An 18,740-nucleotide genomic window follows, 5' to 3' on the forward strand; every position below is an offset into this window, starting at 1 on the left:
GTGCTGGTTGTCCTGGGAATGGCTGTGGCCATCTGTAAGTCCTGAGCTCTTTGAACGTGGCGTATTGCAACTCTGTGCTCACTGCTTTCTACTCCTGGTTTGCTTGCTCTCCAACAAAAAAGTGGAGAAAAAAGGGACGCTGCTGTCCCCAGCTTGTGACCAGGTTGGGTATCAGGGAGAACTTCTTCTCTCAAAGAGTGGTGATGCCGTGGCACAGGCTGCCGTGGCACTGATGGACGTGGTCAGTGGGCATGGTGAGCTGGGTTGGGGTTGGATTTGGTGACCTTAGGGGTGTTTTCCAACTGTAATGATTCTGTTTTATGATCCTGTTCACATCAGTTATTTCTTGAGAAAGGGGAATTGTTCCAGGTGTGAGAGAGCTATGAATTCTGCAGCTCTTAACAGCTGTGACTCTGCCTTTGCAATTAGATTATGAAGACGCTGGAGCTGCTGCCCATACCCACCAAAAACATGCTGGAGGAGAGCAAGGTGCTTCCTATCATCCAACGCTGGGCTCAGACCAAGAGTGCCATCCCACAGCTCAGTGAGGGCGATGGATACTCGAGTGAGAACACGTCGCGCGCTCACACACCGCTCAACACGCCAGAGCTGTCTGCCAAGCAGAGTGCTGAGGGAGACACAGATACCCCCAAGAAACTGGTGTTCCGGAGGCTCAAAATTATCAGTGAGAACAGCATGGACAGTGCCATCTCGGATACAACTAGTGAGCTGGAGGGGAAGGAAGGCAAAGAGGACCTGGACCAGCTGGAGGTTCCCCCGACGGAGGTGTCAGAGGAGCAGCAGCCGCAGCAGGAGGTGAAAATGGCCACGGATCCACCGGTGGAGAGCAGCAAGCCACAGGAGCTGGAGGCTGAGCCTGAAGCAGAGGTCAAGGAGAGCAATGGCACCAAGCTGGAGGAGCCCATCACGATGGAAACGCCATCTCAGGACGAAGAGGAAGGCGTTTCTGACGTCGAGAGCGAGAGGAGCCAAGAGCAAACAGACAAAATTGTGGATGTGAGCGACTTGGCCACCAGGCTGCTCGACAGCTGGAAAGACCTGAAGGTAAGAAGCACCCTGCTGCACCTGCATCTGCAGCACCTCTGCCCTTGCTGAACAACACGCAGCGCTGTTGTGGTTGAGCGCACGCAGGGCTGAGGTGCATTCTGTTGGTAAACTTTGACAACTGGGATTGCCACTTTTATGTGATGAGCTTTTCCAGGTGCTTTCTGTATATAGCCTTTCATTGCAAGCTGCCCTGTCTGTGATTCACAGTAGGCTTTTCTGTGCTGCGCTCTGAAAGGAGCAGCTTAGTATGGCCACCACAAAGGCATCTTAACCACCTAGTTAGAATTTTTAGACTGCTTAGGGAGAGGGCAGCTCTGAGTTCTCAGCTAGTCAGAAAAAGGCTAGCAACAGTGCCACAAGCATTTTTAGTTGGCATGGCCCAGTATCCATCACTGTTGATAGAAACTGATGATCCATCAGCTCTCGAGTTATCAGAAGGTGATCAGTGTTTCCTGTTCTGCAAACATCTGTTTTACATCTGCAATGTAGAAAGCCCCCAGAAACCATTGGTTGGCAATTTCCATTCTCTTGGTGGCAGCTTAAAGCTGGGTTCTCTTCTAGATGTTTGTAGTTGGTGTTTAGATCAGGTGAATACTTAGATTTTTGGATGTTAATCTGAGCCTTTGAAGGTAGCTGCTCGCCGTTTTGCTTCCACTGAGCTCTTCTTAGAGCAGATAACTCAAGAGAAGGGTTTGAGGGCTACTGGTTGCCTTCTCCAGGACTGAGCAACTGTCCCTGAGCACTGTAGATGGCCTTCTTGGCCACTCCAACAGCTCAACAGCTGTAGTCAACAACTATCTTGCATGAGGTTGAGGACACAGATCTGTAACTTGCCACTCCGTGCTTGAGGCATTTTCTGGGGCTTTCATTAGGTCTTTGAGAGCTTTCATCCATCAACTGTTTCTATAGGATTGTATTTCGTGGGAAAACAAAGAGGGTGGGAGCTTTAATTTGTAAGTATTAAAGCAGCATTTGCTGAGGATCCTGCAAAGCCAAGGCAGTTCCCTGCCACGAGGCTCTGAGTGCTGTCCTCACCAACGTCACCAAAGTCAGATGAGAAAAAAGGGACCCTTGCAGTTTCCCAGTGCTGCTGCCCTGCAGCTGAGTCCCTGCCAGACCAAACGAGGATGTCTTGGTGGAGCTCTTCTGCACTTCTCCTAATCAAGCATCTGCCCAGTTTTAATCAGTAATCTTTAAGCACGTTTACATTTTACAGTGCATCAGTTGGGTCAAGAGTTCTTTGCCTATTGAAATGGATAATGCAAAATGATTTAGGTTGATAAAAATGGTTGGTGCCCATAATGCAGTGCCATAATGTGCAGGTGGAGGAGACTGCAGTGAGCTTTGGGTCCTTGAACCTTCACTCGTGTTGTTCAGCTGTCATAGGTGCATTCATTAACATCTGTAAAACATACCTCGAGTTTTACTTAAGATCAATCTTACCTTAATCTCTGAATTTTTCGGAACAATCTCATGCTCTTCAAGTTTTGAAGAATTGTTTGAGCACTGGCACAGGTTGCCCAAGGAGGCTGTGGATGCCCCATCCCTGCAGGCATTCAAGGCCAGGCTGGATGTGGCTCTGGGCAGCCTGGGCTGCTGGTTGGTGACCCTGCACATAGCAGGGGGTTGGAACTGGATGAGCATTGTGCTCCTTTTCAATCCAGGCCATTCTGATTCTGTGATTCATAATCATTTCTCTAAGTGGGAGAAGAAGTAAGCCTTTACTATATAGAATGTGAACTAAAGTGTGTATCTGCAGAGAAGTTATGCTGTGCTTCTTCATGTTCCTTCCCCTCTCCTCTACACGAAGTCGATCTGTGGCATATTGCTCCCTAGGTTTTAACCTGCAGACTCCTTGTGTGTGCCTCATGGGTTATTTAAGTGACACTGTCAGGTTAAATTTGGGGTTACATTGAAACAGAGCCCTTTCTTGTTCACCACTAGTACTTGGGGTTGTTGAAACTGAGAGCTAAGCTAGTTGCTGTGCTGGAGATGCACCTGCTCTGGACCACCCATACAATCCTTTAATTGCAGCCAGAGGTTTTTACATGCTGCAGCGTTTAAACTTCAAGCAGCAGACAAACAATGCTCAAAAGTGCTCAGAAAAAAGTGGGAAGTTGCATAAAATGGGGAACTTCCCTTGAATATTGCTCTGCCATGCTACCACCATGTGCTGCATCCCAGCCTGAGTTATCTCTGGAGCCAGGAGGAGCTCAGGTTGGGCACAGTGGGAGCCCTCAGCCGTCAGTTTGGGATGTAGACTCGCATCCCCTCTGTGTCTGTTGCAAGGGATTGATGATTGTGAGGATGCCACCAACCCACTGCAGCGTGTGCTCGGGGTGAGGGTGTTTGTGGTGTACCCAGTCAAGCAGCATTATACCAAAAAAAGTCATTTTTCTCCTACAAACCATATCCCCATCGTGGCACTCTGAGTTAACTGCTTCTGTCCGCCTTCCACCTGTAGGGACGCTGCCCAATGCTAATGGTGGTGCAGCCTTAAATGACCAAAGGAAGCTGGCTGGGGTGGTTGGGAGGGGGGTCTGAAACCTCGGGACTTAAGCTTTGTCCTCTCCAGTGGTGCTGATGACCCCCTTTGTAATTTCACCCATTTCCATCCAGCTTCTCAGGGCAGCGAGGAGCTTGTTAACATCACCAGCTGACCATGTGTCACCTTTTCTCAACTCCATTTTCAACTCCGTGCTGAAGAAGGGAGAGAACGTAGCGTGCGTGCTGTGAAGAAACGGGAAGATGGTTGGGAAGCTGGATGGTGCATGAGCAATTTAATAGGTGAAAAGAGGACAGAGGTGGTTAACTCAGTGATGCCGACGTTATTTTGGTGCGTCCATTGCCGGCAATGGACGTCGCTCCGAGAAAATCCCCACCCCTGGCACGAAAGGATTAAGTGAGCTATCTTTTTCTATACCTCTACACACAGGCCAGCTGCCTTGGCTCTCAGGGCTGCTCCTTGCCCCACAAGGAGCAATGCCACCGCTGTACATCCACCACATCACACACCCACCACGTCCCACGGGGGAAGTTTTCAGCCTGGGCTGTGTGCCCTGCTCTCCAAACGTGTGGTGAGTGCTTTACCCAGGCTGAAATCAGACCCTGCTGCACCCCAAGGATTGTGCTGTGGTCCTGTGCAGGTAAGGCCTCAAGGACAGCAGTCAGACCCACAGCAGAGCAACACGTGCTGCGATGGTGGAGGGCTCTGGTGCTCTCCCCTCTCGGCATCTCAAAACATCTTCCAGCATCACCCTCACCTTCTCAGTAAGGTTGGCACCACAAAGGGGACGTGCACACCTCTGGTGGCTGAGATCTAAGCTGTTAAGAACCTGTCGTGAAGCTTTTCTCCTTTTGAAGGTTTAAATCTCAGTAGGGGCAGGAGGCACGTTTGGTGTTAAGTGTGCTGATAGTTTGAGGGCTGTCTGCTTATTGGGTTCCATCACCACTTACCCAAAGCTGATCTTCAGATCCAACAGCTCCATGTCCCTCTCCTTAGACATCCAGTGATGGTCTGCTGTCTGCACATCTAAAATCTATCCTTTAAGAGAACCAGAGCTGGATAGGAGTCATAGAATCATAGGGTGGTTTGGGTTGGAAGGGACCTTGCAGCCCACCCAACCCAGCCCAGGTGCTCACAGCCCCATCCATGACCTTGGGCACTGGGAAGGTGGGGCATCAGGGCTTCTCAGGGCAGCCTGTTCCTAACAGTCATAGCTTTGAGGCTCTGCAAACCTTCTTTTTAGTAGTTGGAGAAGATTTTTTTTTAAGAAAAACTTGTTGAGAGATCCAAATGACTTGAATTTTATGGGTTTTAGTGGAACGCTTTTGGCTTCAGGAGTATTTAGCAGTTCAGGGCTAAGGTGATAGCCCCACTGTTTGGCTTTGGCAAGGTGGACTTTCTCTTTTACAGTCAAAACACCCTTTCTGTGAGCATAATTATTAGCCTGATGGGAATAGCAGAGCTTGGGTGGCCTCTTCTCCCAGTCACACACCACACAGCCATCCTGGAGTGACTGGCTACCATCCTGGCACGTGCATCACGTGCCTTAATGAGAATATTTGTTATAACTTCCAGCAGTTCGTGGAAACAATAGGCATTGGTGAGCAGCCAGGTTGTTGCTTGAACTGAGGTTTTTTTGATCTTTACATAAGGAAGGCTTTGGGGTCAGTCCTTATTACCTTGGCACCATCCTATAGCTTCCTGCTTGTGTGCAGGGCTGGAGGTCATAGAATCAGAATGATTTGGGTTATCTTAATGATAATCCAGTTCCAGGTCCCTGCTGTGGTCTGGCTGCCCCCACCAGATCGGGCTGCTCAGGGCTTCATCCAGCCTGGCACTGCACACTTCCAGGGATGGAATGGGCACCCACAGCACTCTGGGCATGCTCTTGGGATGAGCCTCTCTGCCCTGTAGCAGTTGGATTTCTCCAGCTCAGCTCCATCGAGCAGAAATAATTGAGAGCTAATGGAGAAGCTGAGTTAAGCCCATTCTTCCCTTCCATGTGCCATTGTGTCCTTTGAGACTAGAGAGTTCTCTCTTGGCTCAAGGATGGTGTGTGTACACCCAACAGGGATTTTTTCCTTCCTTATGCATGTAACACTCACATCACTTCACTTTCTGCATCTCGTTTTGTGTGTAATTCATTAAAAATGGTTCTCAAAGGTGCAGAGCCCCCTGGGCTGTGCTAGCAGTGCTCCCATTGATTAATGCAGCAGCGAGCAGCTTCCGCTTCCCAGAATAAACCAGGCTCTTCAGAGCGTCTGTTTGGCCACCATCTGCTCTTCATAGCACGGTGCTGACACATCCCTCTGCCTGCTGCTCTTCCCAAGGCTCTGCTGCATCTGCTCTTCCCCAGCCTGATCCTGGCACTCTGCATCCGCCGTCCAGAAATAAACAACTGGCTGCCATGCAGCAGTTCATAATTAGCTCGGATCGTTTTTTTTTTCCAGTAGTTTCATGTTGCATGTTCTGCTGTTTAATAGGAGAATTCTCTTTTGGAGCTGGGAAGACTGTTTTAGCCAATGTCTCTTCTCTTCTTGCATGCTGCTTTATGCTTGAGCAGTCTGGGTTGGCTCACTGGTTCCAGTTCAGTGTGGTGCTGCTACTTGGGAGCCAGCAGCTTCAGTTTCGTTGCCTGCTGCTCTCTGAAGATGAGCTTTCAGGGACTGGTGGTGCAGGAGAGAAGAAAATAAGAGGGAAAAATGCAGCACTTCGGATGCTTTGGGGGCTGTGGAAACTCCTAGCACAAGCAAGAGAGAAAATAGAGTCATAGAATCATTAAGGTTGGAAAACACCACCAAGATCATCTGGTCCAGCCATCAACCCATCACTGCCATGCCTACTCAAGGGGTCATTGAGGTTGGGAAAGACCTCCTAAATCATCAATTCCAACCATCAGCCATCACCAGTGACTGGGGCTGAACAGACACAGGGTTGTGCCTTCCTTTCAAAACCAAAATAGGCATGAGACCCTATTTAAAAGAATCATCTCTGCTTCTATCACATTTTACAACCTACAGCAGCACCTTTGAGGTGATTGTGCCTTGTGGCCAGACCACAACGGGCTTTCTTATCTTTCCTTCATTTCACCAAAGGAAAGTTGAGCTTTTTCAGCCCATGGGGCACACAGTTAGGTTAAAACAGTACAGGTGGAACCTAAACCTGGGCTCTCATTAACTGATGTAGCTAATGCAACATGCTGCAGCTGGGTGACCCCGTGGAGTGGTCGTGTCATTTCCAGCCAGCTTGAATCAAATCAAGGTTGATGGTTAATATTTTGAAAGAAAATGGTTTGTTTTGCTCTGAGATTTTCTCTGAGCTGTTAGCAAAGCAGGCTGGAAACTGGCACAGGTTTGCCAGCCTGAGACCTGACCTTGGTGTTATTTCATCCCTGTATTTCTTCAAAACTAAAGATTATGTAGGGTTGGGAATTGCACAGGCAACATCCATGCCCTGAATTAAAGGAGATTTTGCTGCTGCACTGAAGACACTGTAGTGCTTTTTCCCCCTGAGGCATCATGGTGCTGCTGCTGCCTGTACTCTTGGGTTAGGTACAGAGGACTAATGCTGCTTGCTCATGGAAAAAGTGGCTTTGCTCAGGTTTGGGCTTTGCTGTTGAGCACTGAATGACACTTAGCGAACAAAGCATTGCTGCCATGGAGCAGGAGTCAGGAACCCAGGGCTGCTGGGCTGTTGGGAAGGCACCGAGCCATTAGAAGTGATGTCACACCTTTTAGTGGTGTAGCATCTCTAAAATGGGGCTTAGCAAAGCAACACTCAGCCAAAATCCAAGTGTGTACAGAGTGGGATGTCCTTGATCAACAGCTGCCCTGTTTGGCACAAAAGCCTCATAGACTCCACAGACACAAATTGGTGATGAAGGACAATATATAGAAAGCACCACAGTGTCTTGCTTAAAACTTTGCTTCCAAATACCATTTCTTGGTGTTTGGTTTAAAATTGTGATTGAATTGCTAGAATTCTGATGAGTTCTGATTCTTGCAGCCCTGTAGACTCAGGGATGTTCTTGCTGAAAACCTGGCTCTGTCCTCTGGCTTGTTTTACAGGAGGTGTACCGAATCCCAAAGAAGAGTCAAGCGGAGAAGGAGAGCAGTGGTATGTACTCACATTTTTCCATGTATTCCTAAAAAACAGATTAATTTTCCCAGTGTGTGATGTCAGGAGAGGTTCCCAATTGGTAGCTGAGCTGCTGATGCCACCTCGGAGCCCTAAATCCTATCCAGTCTGCTCCCTAAATCCCTAAAATATCTGATGCATGAGCAGCTGCTAGCAAGGGAGGCGAGATTGGTTTGCAGAGAGGAGCTCTGAGGTGGAGGCTTCTCCCTGTGCTTTGGGCCATGGTCTCATGTGGTCTCGTGGCTGATGGAGGGACAAGCATCACCCATGGAGCTGCACCCAGAACAGATTGTATCACAGCCAAACCCTGGGAAGGCACTGAGTGATCCCAGGGCAGTCGTGAGCTGTTGGCCCCACACCTGGTGACCCACATGCGGGACACATGGACGGAGGTCTTGTCCTGCTGTTCTCTTAAGCTTGGGGCTTCCCTTGGAGCAAATCTCTGCACTGAAGTGTTAACATGCCCAGGAACCATCATTAGAATCAGGAGGAAGTAATGAGGTTGTTAATGCATTTGCTGTGGGAAGAAGAGCCCTTTAGAACCTGGAGTTGAAAACTAAAGTTATCTCTGAGGCTGGAAGCAAGAATGCAAGAGAGCATTTGGGGTTTTTCATCGTCCTGAAAGCTGCTTCTTGAGGCCTGAGCCCTCCAGCTCCATGTCTTTCAGTACAGACTCTGTGTCAATGACAGTAGGCATGGGGAAGTTCTTGCTTTACAGTCAGGTTTCAGAATGTCAGAGCACTACAGGAGAGCTGTGCTAAGGTCTGGAGTCTTTTCCACTCTCAGATAGGTTTCCTGCTGAAAGAATGGGAGGAGGGGAAACGAATGAAATGAGTGATGCATTTTCATCCATTAGGTAACAGCTCAGAAGTTGGAGTAGTGTCTAAAAATAGAAGTGAAAATAGAAGCTTTATTTTAACCTCACTTGCAGTCCTGAGGCTGATTCTGGACAACCTGTAATTTGTTTGAATGGGCGCTCTGTTGGCCGACACAGAGGAACCACTGAAACTCCAAGAGGGAGCTGGGAATATACTCTGAATTATAAAAACTCTCTCTTTTTACCCATTTTTCCCAACAGCTGACCGAGGCAGAGAGGCAGCTGGCCTCAGGGATCAGACTCCCACACCGAAGAACCCCGTCCTGAGCCGCACAGACCCCGAGTGGCAGAGCCTGAGCAAGGAGAAGAAGAGGAGGCGAGACTCGCTGTCCCCTCCGGCATCAGCCTATGAGCGGGGCACCAAGAGGCCTGAGGACAGGCAAGTTGGGCCCTGCCAAGGGTCAAAACAGGGGGAAATTGGCCCTGGTGGCCTCTGCAAACACGCAGGGTTGGGGAAGAGAGCGTTTTGGCTGAATTCTGAGCGGTGAGTTGTGTTAGCTGGGAGTTGTGCTGCTCCTGGGTGTCCGTGGTACTTCTTGTGGCTTCTCGTGCTGCAGTGAGCAAAGGTGTAAAGGGGTCTTCAGTGTTGTAGAATCGTTAAGGTTGGAGAAGAGCTCTGAGGTGATGAAGTCCAACCGTTGAGCCATCACTGGCATGCAAAGAACCACAGAGGTTGGAAAAGATCTCCGATCAAGTCCAACCATCAGCCCATCATGCCCACTAAACTCTAAGCCTCTGCCCTTCTCCCCTGCCAATCCACTTGGGTGTGAAATTCAACTTGCAGCAAGCCCAAGCCAAACAGGATTTCTAACACAAACCAATCTCCTTGGGCAGAACAGACGACCCCCAGTGGCACTTCTGCTGTTGCCATTTTCATTGTTTCTCTCCTGTGTTCTCTTTACTCCTTGTTCATGAAGAGAAAGGATATATTACATGTCTCGTGTTTCAGGGAGACTGCAAATCGTATTAAAGGCAGTACCAAGGAATCTCCTTTACAGAAGTCAGCTTTCCATTGTCCCTCTTAAATAGGATCTAAGGCTACATAGCAATTAGGGAACAATTGCTGGTGAGTCAGCCATGCCAGCATCCTTTTTTCCCTCCTAGTGGGAAAGTTTGAGATGTCTGCATTAAAAACAAGCCAGAAATCTACAATACTGTAATTACCCATTTGGAGGATGTAAACATCACGGAGGGCTGGGGGCAGAAGGAGAGAGCTGAGTAAGTGCATTGTTTGTGGAGACAGGAGAAAGGATGAAGGGAATCATAGAATGCCCTGGGTTGAAAAGGACCACAATGCTCATCCAGTTCCAACCCCCTGCTGTGTGCAGGTCACCAACCAGCAGCCCAGGCTGCCCAGAGTTACATCCAGCCTGGCCTTGAATGCCTGCAGGGATGGGGCATCCACAGCCTCCTTGGGCAACCTGTGCCAGTGCCTCACCACCCTCTGGGTGAAAGTGGTGTGCTCAGGTGAAGGAAAATAGGCTGGAGGGGTGCAAACAAACAGCTCTTCACCAAGCAAGGTAGGAAGATGTGAGCAGAAGCTTTGGGAAGCTGCAGCCCACGCCTGGAGTTCCCAGCAGTCCCAGGAGTGCTGCCTTTTCCCTAAGCTTGCCTCAGTTCTCCCTTAGGTACATTTGTGAAGAAGGCTTACAGCAGAACCACAGTGATGGGAGTCTTGAGTGCAGGAGGAAGGGATGGAGAAGGAGTATGAAGGATTGGACGAAACAGAAAACAGGGTAGAAGAAGAAGGATTGCATGAACACAGAATGCTGCGACTCCCTCTCTGCTTAATCCTCAGTTTTCCTCTGTCTGTCCTTCCTCGCCAGCTGCCTCCCATGTAAACTCCTGAGGCAGTGCCAGGAAAGACTTTAATTACTTAAATTGAGCTCTTCATGTCAATAAGGTTCACATTAACAGATGCTTGCAGCTACTCTGGGAATGTGAGGAAACTTCTTAAGTGTTGGTAGCAATGTGCTTTTGATATGTAAATTGAACACATGAACTCCAAGTTAGTATATTAAGAATATATGGGATGCTTTGTAGAATCCCACTTCTCTTAGGGCTGCAAAACATTTCTGCTTGTAATCCCTGTTTTACCACACTCGTAACTTCTCAAAATATCCACCTTTGATCTGAAGTTTTCCATGGTTGAGGTCTGATCAAAGTCCTTAGGCTTCTTTTTTTTTTTGTAATATTTTAAGTCCTTGGAAAAATCCCTGCAGCTGCTCTGCATCTCAGGGTGAAAATTCTCACTCTTTAAAAAAAAAAATCCATCCACACTTTATTATATTTTTTTCAAGCTAAAACTGTGGTCTAGTAAATAGCAAAACTCTCAACTGCAGTGTGTTGCTTGCAATTCCATTGTTCTTAGTAATGTCTGCACATCTGTCTGGAGCACAGGAAGGGCACATGGCTCTGTGTGCTTGGGGCTCTGCCTGCAGTGGGGGGGATGCGGGGGCTCGGCGTGGCACAGCTCAGAAGGTGATGTCCACCTGGAAGCTGAATGAACTGAGGCAAGGAGATAAAGCTGTGGGATGTTTGGAGTGCCTTGCTCCTGCTTTTTGGAACCTGGAGTGGAGAATTGAGCACAGGCTGAAGCAGTGGTACCCAGCCTGTCTGAGGGCTCCTTGCTGCTTTTGCCCACGCGTCTCTGGGTTCTGTTAGTCCTAGGACTGCTCAGGGCAGTGCCCCATCCTTGGTGCTCCCTAAAGCCAGGCTGGATGGGGCCCTGGGCAGCCTGAGCTGGAGGGGACAACCAGCCCATGGCAGGGGTTGGGACTGCAGGGGGGAGGAGGTTTAGGTTGGATATTAGGGGGAGGTTTTTCACCCAGAGGGTGGTGAGGCACTGGAACAGGTTGCCCAAGGAGGCTGTGGATGCCCCATCCCTGCAGGCATTCAAGGCCAGGCTGGATGTGGCTCTGGGCAGCCTGGGCTGGGGGTTGGTGACCCTGCACACAGCAGGGGGTTGGAACTGGATGAGCATTGTGGTCCTTTTCAACCCAGGGCATTCTATGATTCTATGATTCCATGATTCTGTGATCTTTAAGGTCCCTTCCAACCCAGCTGTTCTCTGATTCTGAGGTTCCTCTTCTCTCTGTTGCAGGTATGACACGCCAGCATCCTCAAAGAAGAAAGTCCGCCTCAAGGACCGCAACAAGCTGTCGACAGAGGAGCGCAGGAAGCTCTTTGAGCAGGAGGTGGCCCAACGAGAGGCCCAAAAGCAGCAACAACAACTGCAGAACTTGGGCATAACTTCCCCCCTTCCCTACGACTCCATGGGCTACGGCACACCGCACCACAGCTTCATCGGCTACCCGCCCGGCTACCCCATGCAGGCCTACGTGGACCCCAGCAACCCCAATGCGGGCAAGGTGCTGCTGCCCACCCCGAGCATGGACTCTATGTGCTCCCCAGCAGCATACGAGCACCCTCAGCCCATGGTGGGGCACACAGTCGAACCCACCCTGCCCACTCCCCAGCCTGTCCCAGTAGTCCAACATGTAGCAACGCCGATGGAGGTGACGACTCCTCAGTATGTAGCACAAAACGACGCCGTGGTTCACCAGGAACCCAACGTGGCCGTCCTGCCCGTGCCCACCACGGGACCAGTGCAGGGGCAGAGCTACGGGGTGTGGGATTCCAGCCAGCAGACTGTGGCCGTGCAGCAGCAGTACTCGCCAGCCCAGTCCCAGCCTGCCATATATTACCAAGGCCAGACCTGTCAGACTGTTTATGGGGTGACGTCCCCCTACTCGCAGACGACCCCGCCGATTGTGCAGGTAACCCATGGGGGAAGGGTGAGCTTTTCAGGCACAGTGTGGCACAGAGCACCCGCAGAAGGAAGGGAGCCAGCCTGCAGCTGGAATGCTGTGCGTGTTCACAGTGTGCCAGGGGCCATCCTGATGTGCTGTAGTGTTGGGCAGCATTGCTGAGATAACTCCATCTGAGAGTCTGTATCAAGCACAGGTTTGCTTTGTGGTTACTGCTGCTTGACTGGGATGTGATCTCCCATAAGGATTCCTTCCCCCTGATGGGTGCATCACTCCCATCAGTCCCCATCAGTTTTTTCTTTTAGTGTGTACTAATTTGCATTTCAGATTATCCAGTGATGGTGTTCCTGCTGCACATCTTGCTAGCTTCTTTCCAGTGAGGGGCATCACAGATTGCTTTAAAAAGAACAAAAGTGGAACTTTGCCATTCTTTTGGTCTGGAATTCTTCCTGGTTGATGGCTTTGAGCACTGAAGCTCAGTGTCACCCAGTCTCACTTTCCTACCTCTCATGGAGGAGACACATTCTGAATCTCAGTGCCTGGAAAGGAAAATGTCCATGTCTTCCAGCACTTTGGGGTTCTCTCTTTTACCTTTTCTGTATTTTGCCACCTTAAGGGATTTTTGAATTTTGGATGAGTGCAGACCCGGAGGTGCTGCAGTGAGGCTGAGTGGAGTGCTGAAATCTTTTTGTTCTGAGTTTCTCTTGGCCTCCCAGTGATTTCACAGAGAACCTCACTTCGATCAGAATTGCTCTGCTTTGTCTGTGGACCATCATTGCACATTGGGAGTGAGGTGAAGCAGTAAAGGTGGGGGTTTACCTAAAGGAGGATGCAGGACTGCCAGCTGCTTCATGTTCTGTCCTAACTCCAGCTGTGGGCAGACCTCAAGGTCTGTTGTGGGATACAGGCTGTGTCCCAGTGGCAAGCACTGATGCAGTCCTGCTTTACAAGCTGTGAGATATCCACTCTCATTTGGTGTGTTAGAAGATTTCTCCATCGTACACACACTGGGAAATAGTCTTTTGTGCTCAGCATTGCACTTTCTTCCACTGTTGATGGAGCAATTGTCCTGTGCAAGTGATTTCCTTTGAAAGCTGTAGGTTGGATGTTCTGTATCCTCTTTGGCTACCCCAGGGGAGGATGCTGACCCCAACCCCTTGTTCTCCATTGCAGAGCTACGCCCAGCCAGGCCTGCAGTACATCCAGGGGCAGCAGATCTACACAGCCCACCCGCAGGGAGTGATCGTCCAGCCCCCTCCTGCTGTCACCGCCATCGTGGCAGCTGGGCAGCCACAGCCCATCCAGCAGGTATGGCTCACTCTGGGGTTGGGAATGGATGGCACTGTTTGAGCTGCTCGTCTCTGCATGGACTGGGGAACTGTCCTGCCCAAAGCCCCATCCCTGGAGGTGCTCAAGGCTGGGTTGGGTGGACCCTGGGCAGCCTGATCTGGTGGGTGGCAACCTGCCTACAGCAGGGTTGGGGCTGGATGGGCTTTGAGATCTCTTCCAACTCGAGCCACGTTGTGATTCTGTGGTTCTGTGACCTTTAAGGACCCTTCCAACCCAAGCTGTTCTTTGGTTCTGTGATCTTTCATAGAACCTTCTACCCAACCACCTGCTATCTAAGAGCCCTTCTGACAGAGTGCTTGTATTCATATGGTCAGGATGTGAACAAATAGCTACCATTGGATAGAAATGGGTGAAATGATCTACTGTCACTTCCTGGGTCAATGCTGATGTCCTTTTTGAGTTTTACCTTCGACAGAGGCTTTGTTGCAGGGAGACAGAGCTGTCAGACTGCTCTGCTCTGCCCTCTGACATTGTTGCCTGTGTGTTTTCAGCCAGAGCTTGTGGTGACCAACAACCTCCTGGACCTGCCTCCTCCATCCCCTCCCAAACCCAAAACCATTGTCCTGCCTCCCAACTGGAAAACAGCCAGAGACCCCGAGGGGAAAATCTACTACTACCATGTGGTAACGAGGTAAGTGATAATGAGGTAAGCATTGGGTGGGTGGGGAACAGATGGGTGCACAGGCCAGGTGGGGTGCTGCTCTGCTTGAGTCTTTCTGTGACATGGGGACACGTTGAGCTTGATCACAGTGTCATTAAGGTTGGAAAAGAGCACTAAGATCATCGAGTCCAACCTTACCTGTCAGTGAGGAGTGCCTCCTTCATCATTCCTCTGCAATTACACCAGAAATTGCTGATGGAGTGAATCTGGAACTTTTTTAGAGGAACACATGCTGGGAGATTTCCATAAATCCTTCTTTTGGCATATCTTCAGATTGGACAGGGCCAGTAGAGGAAAGGAGATCTGACTTCTCCATGCATTTTCTTATTTGAGTATATGTTTCCATATTTGAATTATTCGTTTTAGCAGTTGAATGGTAGTTATTTGACATCATGTACAGTAATTAGCATCTGGAGAATTAAGTGCTGTGCTGAAGCACACAGAGCTGCTTGGAACAGGCACGATCCCATGGCTTTTCCTTGAAAGCAAACCTGAGAGGCTCAGAGTGCTGACTCGATGCAGAGGAGCTCATGTCCCACCTTACAGAGCTCACAGCTGGGAAATAATTGCTGTGGGAGGTCACCTCTGTACCTAAAGATGCTGCTGCAGGGCTGGGCTCTTCCCATCCCTTTTGTTCAGTCTGCTTTTCAGGTGGCCTGAGAGTCAGAGCAAGCTGTGATGCTCTCCTGATGCACAGACGAGCTGAGTGTCATCTGTGTGTTGAGCCTTGCAGGTTCTTTATTGGGGCTTTTCTCAAGACTTCTGCTCTGCATCCTTTCTGCTGTGAGATATTTTCGGGTGTTGTTGCCTTTTATCCTGCAGAAACAGACATTAAACCCATCCCTTAGTTCTGATGGGATGTCTCCTGCCTTTTCTCACCACAGCCATGGACATTCTGTGTTTCATGTCCATGGCCAGCTGCCCTTGGTCCCAGTGGCAGAAAATGGTACAAGCTCTCTTTTTTCAAATGGCTCCTTTTCTGAGGATGCTGTGATCTGTTTGTTCTCCAGGCAAACCCAGTGGGACCCTCCGACGTGGGACAGCCCAGGGGATGATGCCAGCCTGGAACACGAAGCTGAGATGGACCTGGGGACCCCAACATATGATGAAAACCCAATGAAGGTAAGCATGGAGTCAACGAGGGAAGCTCACTGCCAACATCTTGGTGGCCCACATGGATGATCCTGGGCTTGCCAGCTTGCCAAAGCAGCCTGTGTGCATGCTGCAGAGTGGTGGCTGTGGGATGGTGACAGTGGGACAGCAGCGACCCAAGATGAGCCATAACAGCTGTGCTGGCCATAGGCTTTATGGGCTTCAAAATGATGCTGTAGGATCAAGGAAGTTCTGTTGTTTTCTCAGCACTTGGTGCTTTTTGCAGTCGGCTGGGGGTTCCCTTCAGGTCTGGGGTCTCAGCTTTCTTCTGTGTTGGATCTGAAGAAGCTCCTTGGCACTGAGATGGGAGCAGATGCATCTCCTCGATGGCGTCTCACCTGCAGGCAGGATGTCTCTGGCTGCCACACTGCACGTGTCTGGCCATAGGTTTGAGGATGGAAGGACCAAACCAGGTGTTAAACCCCACTGCCATCCTCCAGGCAGCTAAATCATGCTGTGGGTGTGCCCTGTGGCACTGTGGGGCACAGAGAGTAGCCGTGGAGAAAGGGTTTGTTGCTGGGTTGTGATTCTGGGAGCAGTTCCCATCCTCTCCAGCCATGCTGTTACAGGGCAGAGTCTTTGTGCTGCTGACAAAGCCACGTCTCCCTGCTCTGCTGCAGTCACTTTTCCCAACTCTGTTTCCTTGCTGGGATGCTGAGGGTTAATTCAATTCGTGTAATGCCTCCAAGCACTTCAGTTGGAATTCTTGGAGAGCTGACTTAAGCAATATTAATTGCAAATATTTATCTGCCTATAAAAATGTTAATTAGAGAACGAATGAAGGCCTGGCACACAATGCCTCCACCATTGAGTGTTTGCTTCTGTGACATTGCAGAGGGGTCCAGAGGAGCTTCCTAATGGATTTTGTGCCTGAGTCTGCCTGTTCTGGGAGCCATGGGACCTTGCTGCAGAGGAGCACAGTGAACAGTCACATCCCCAAAGCTACATGGGCACATGTGTGCCTTGGGGCTGCAAAGGCTGCTGAGCTTCTAGGTCCTCTGGGGCACACATTCAGTACTATGCAGTGAGTTTCCACTGCATCTCCCCCTGGCTGATTTCTCTTGCTCCCTTCCTCCTTCCCACTCCATCCCCAGCATGGTTTTCCACCCCCTAGCATCTCAGGTAGGATATGAGGAACAATTTCTTCTCCAAAAGAGTGGTGATGCAGTGGCACAGGCTGCCCAGGGAGGTGGGTTGGGTCACCATCCCTGGAGAAATGGCACAGAAGGATGTAGTCAGTGGTCATGGTGGGGTTGATTGGGGTTGGGCTTGGGGACCTCAGAGGTCTTTTTCAACCTTAATGAATCTGCAGTTCTGTGATTCTGTGTCCCATCCAGCCCAACTCTGCTCTGCAGCCTTTCTGTAGGGCAGTGAAACTTGCATTATGGATGTCCTCAAAGCACTGCGTGCCTTTATTTTTTTGCATTTCCTTGCCTTGCAGTTTTCCTGGCAGGCAGCAGTGCTTTGGAGAAATTCAGAGGAATGAGCTGTGGTCAGACCAGGGCAGGCCAAAGCCTTGGAACAATCTCTGAGTAATGGTAACCACAGCTTTCTGTCGTTGCACTGCAAGCCCATTGCTACTGTACTTCTGTCCTAAGTGCAGCTCTCGAGCAGCAAGCTTTCAGTAAGGCTGAAATCAAGATAAATCTTAGCATAGGCAGAAATTATCACCTTTATACCAATAGCACCTAAGCGTTTCTTGTCTTCACTCTTGCCCTGATGCCACAGGGATTCCCCCCTGCAGAGCAGTGTTAAGCTCCCATCCTCCACTGTGCTCTAACTCAGAGGTAACCATTGCAGTCTGCACAACTCACAGGGCTCTCCTGAGCTGGGAAATCAGCTGGGGTGCCTGCACAGCCCCTCGTAGGACCACATCCCTGCCCCTGGCTGCTCAGTGCCTGCGTTGTCATTGAGTCATGAGTTGGGAAGAACCTCCAACATCACCGAATCCAACCTCAGCCCACCCCCACCACGCCTGCATCCCTCAGTGCCACATCTCCAGGGTTCTGAACACTTCAGGGACAGTGACCACGACCTCCCTGTGCTCTTTCTGAGAAGGAACCATTGCTGACACTCCACCACAGTTGTCTCTTGGGGATTGCCCTGCCACACACCCACTGGCAAGGCATTGGCTTCCCCTCTGCACTGGGGTTGCTCACCCCATCATTTTTTTCCGTGGAAAGGGAAAGGAATCCTGCCTCAGCCAGTGGCAAAAAAAAACGCTGAACTTGAGAATTCTCATCAAAGCAGACAACCAAAGGTTTGTCATTTTTCCATGAACGCATCATCCGGCTCCGCTTCAGCCACCCAATGAATGCGAGTCGTTGGGGCTCCCCAAGGGCCAAATCAAAATCCCCTTGTTGCAGAACTGACCTGCACAGAGAGGCTCAGCCTGCAGTGCTGAATGTGGGTGGATGGCAGCAGCTCAAAGCTGTGACCCGGGCAAGCGTGGGAGCTTGGGATGTCAGTGGGGTTGGGCCTCAGTTTGTTTTCTTGCACTGGGCTGTGCTCTCCTGGCTGACTTTGGTGCTGCTCTCCATTCGTGATCTGACATCCCTGCCTTCCAGCTGTAGCCAGAGCCTGGGACCCCACAGCCAGGCTGAGGGAAGAGGACTGGGGCTGCCCAGGTGATGCTGCTGGCTTTTGTCTTCCATCATTTGCTCCCATGTGCCTACGCTGCTGTGGCTGCTCTGGAAATCAGCTGTGGCCTCCCTCTGTCTGCCTCTGGCTGCGTTGGGGGTATAACAGAACCTGGAGGTACAAGGCTCACGTGAGGGTTGTTAATGCAGAGCTGAGGCTTGTTGGAGCTCGCACCCTGAGCCCTGAGGGGCCCTGCTGGCTGCTCCCCACTCTGCGGCCTCTGTGCTCACAGCTGTGCCTCTAAAATAGCTGCAGATAGCTCCAGGAACCGGTGTGGCCGGGCTGGGAGGAGGGAGGGGATAGGCTGCACTCCCCTTCTGGGTTTGGGCAGAGGGAAAGCAGCAGCAATCAAGGAGCCTTGGGTCCTCAGTGGGGGAGGGTTGGCTCAAACCACCCCATTGCAGTGCTCTCCTCTGTAAGGTGTCTCTGGCTCGGTTAGAAACTCACTGCCAGACTCCTGGGGGCTCATGGATAAACCCTGGCTGAATGGGAAACCCATTTCCCTGCTGCCATCCTAGTGCTGCCATCCTAATGCTGCCATCCTAACGCTGCCATCCTAATGCTGCCATCCTAATGCTG

The 18,740-nt window shown here is 50.5% G+C and overlaps 1 protein-coding gene across 2 annotated transcripts in view; it reads left to right on the plus strand.

The window, feature by feature from the left end:
* Positions 1 to 18,740, plus strand: part of SETD2 (SET domain containing 2, histone lysine methyltransferase) — a 43,710-nt gene that overhangs the window by 21,740 nt on the left and 3,230 nt on the right. Inside the window, exons 11-17 of one of the 2 annotated variants that reach the window (XM_042816514.1) lie at positions 430 to 1,065; positions 7,642 to 7,690; positions 8,790 to 8,967; positions 11,692 to 12,367; positions 13,532 to 13,666; positions 14,200 to 14,339; positions 15,380 to 15,491. In XM_042816514.1, the coding sequence (XP_042672448.1) occupies positions 430 to 1,065; positions 7,642 to 7,690; positions 8,790 to 8,967; positions 11,692 to 12,367; positions 13,532 to 13,666; positions 14,200 to 14,339; positions 15,380 to 15,491 (1,926 nt within the window). Of the gene's footprint in view, positions 1 to 429; positions 1,066 to 3,687; positions 3,856 to 7,641; positions 7,691 to 8,789; positions 8,968 to 11,691; positions 12,368 to 13,531; positions 13,667 to 14,199; positions 14,340 to 15,379; positions 15,492 to 18,740 lie in introns of those variants that run through there. The other variant, XR_006168408.1, reaches the window with a different exon arrangement.

Source organism: Centrocercus urophasianus, unplaced genomic scaffold, assembly GCF_019232065.1.
Source record: "Centrocercus urophasianus isolate 14NV4802_14NV808 unplaced genomic scaffold, USGS_Curo_1.0 seq_16, whole genome shotgun sequence".
NCBI classification, from domain to species: Eukaryota; Metazoa; Chordata; class Aves; order Galliformes; family Phasianidae; genus Centrocercus; species Centrocercus urophasianus.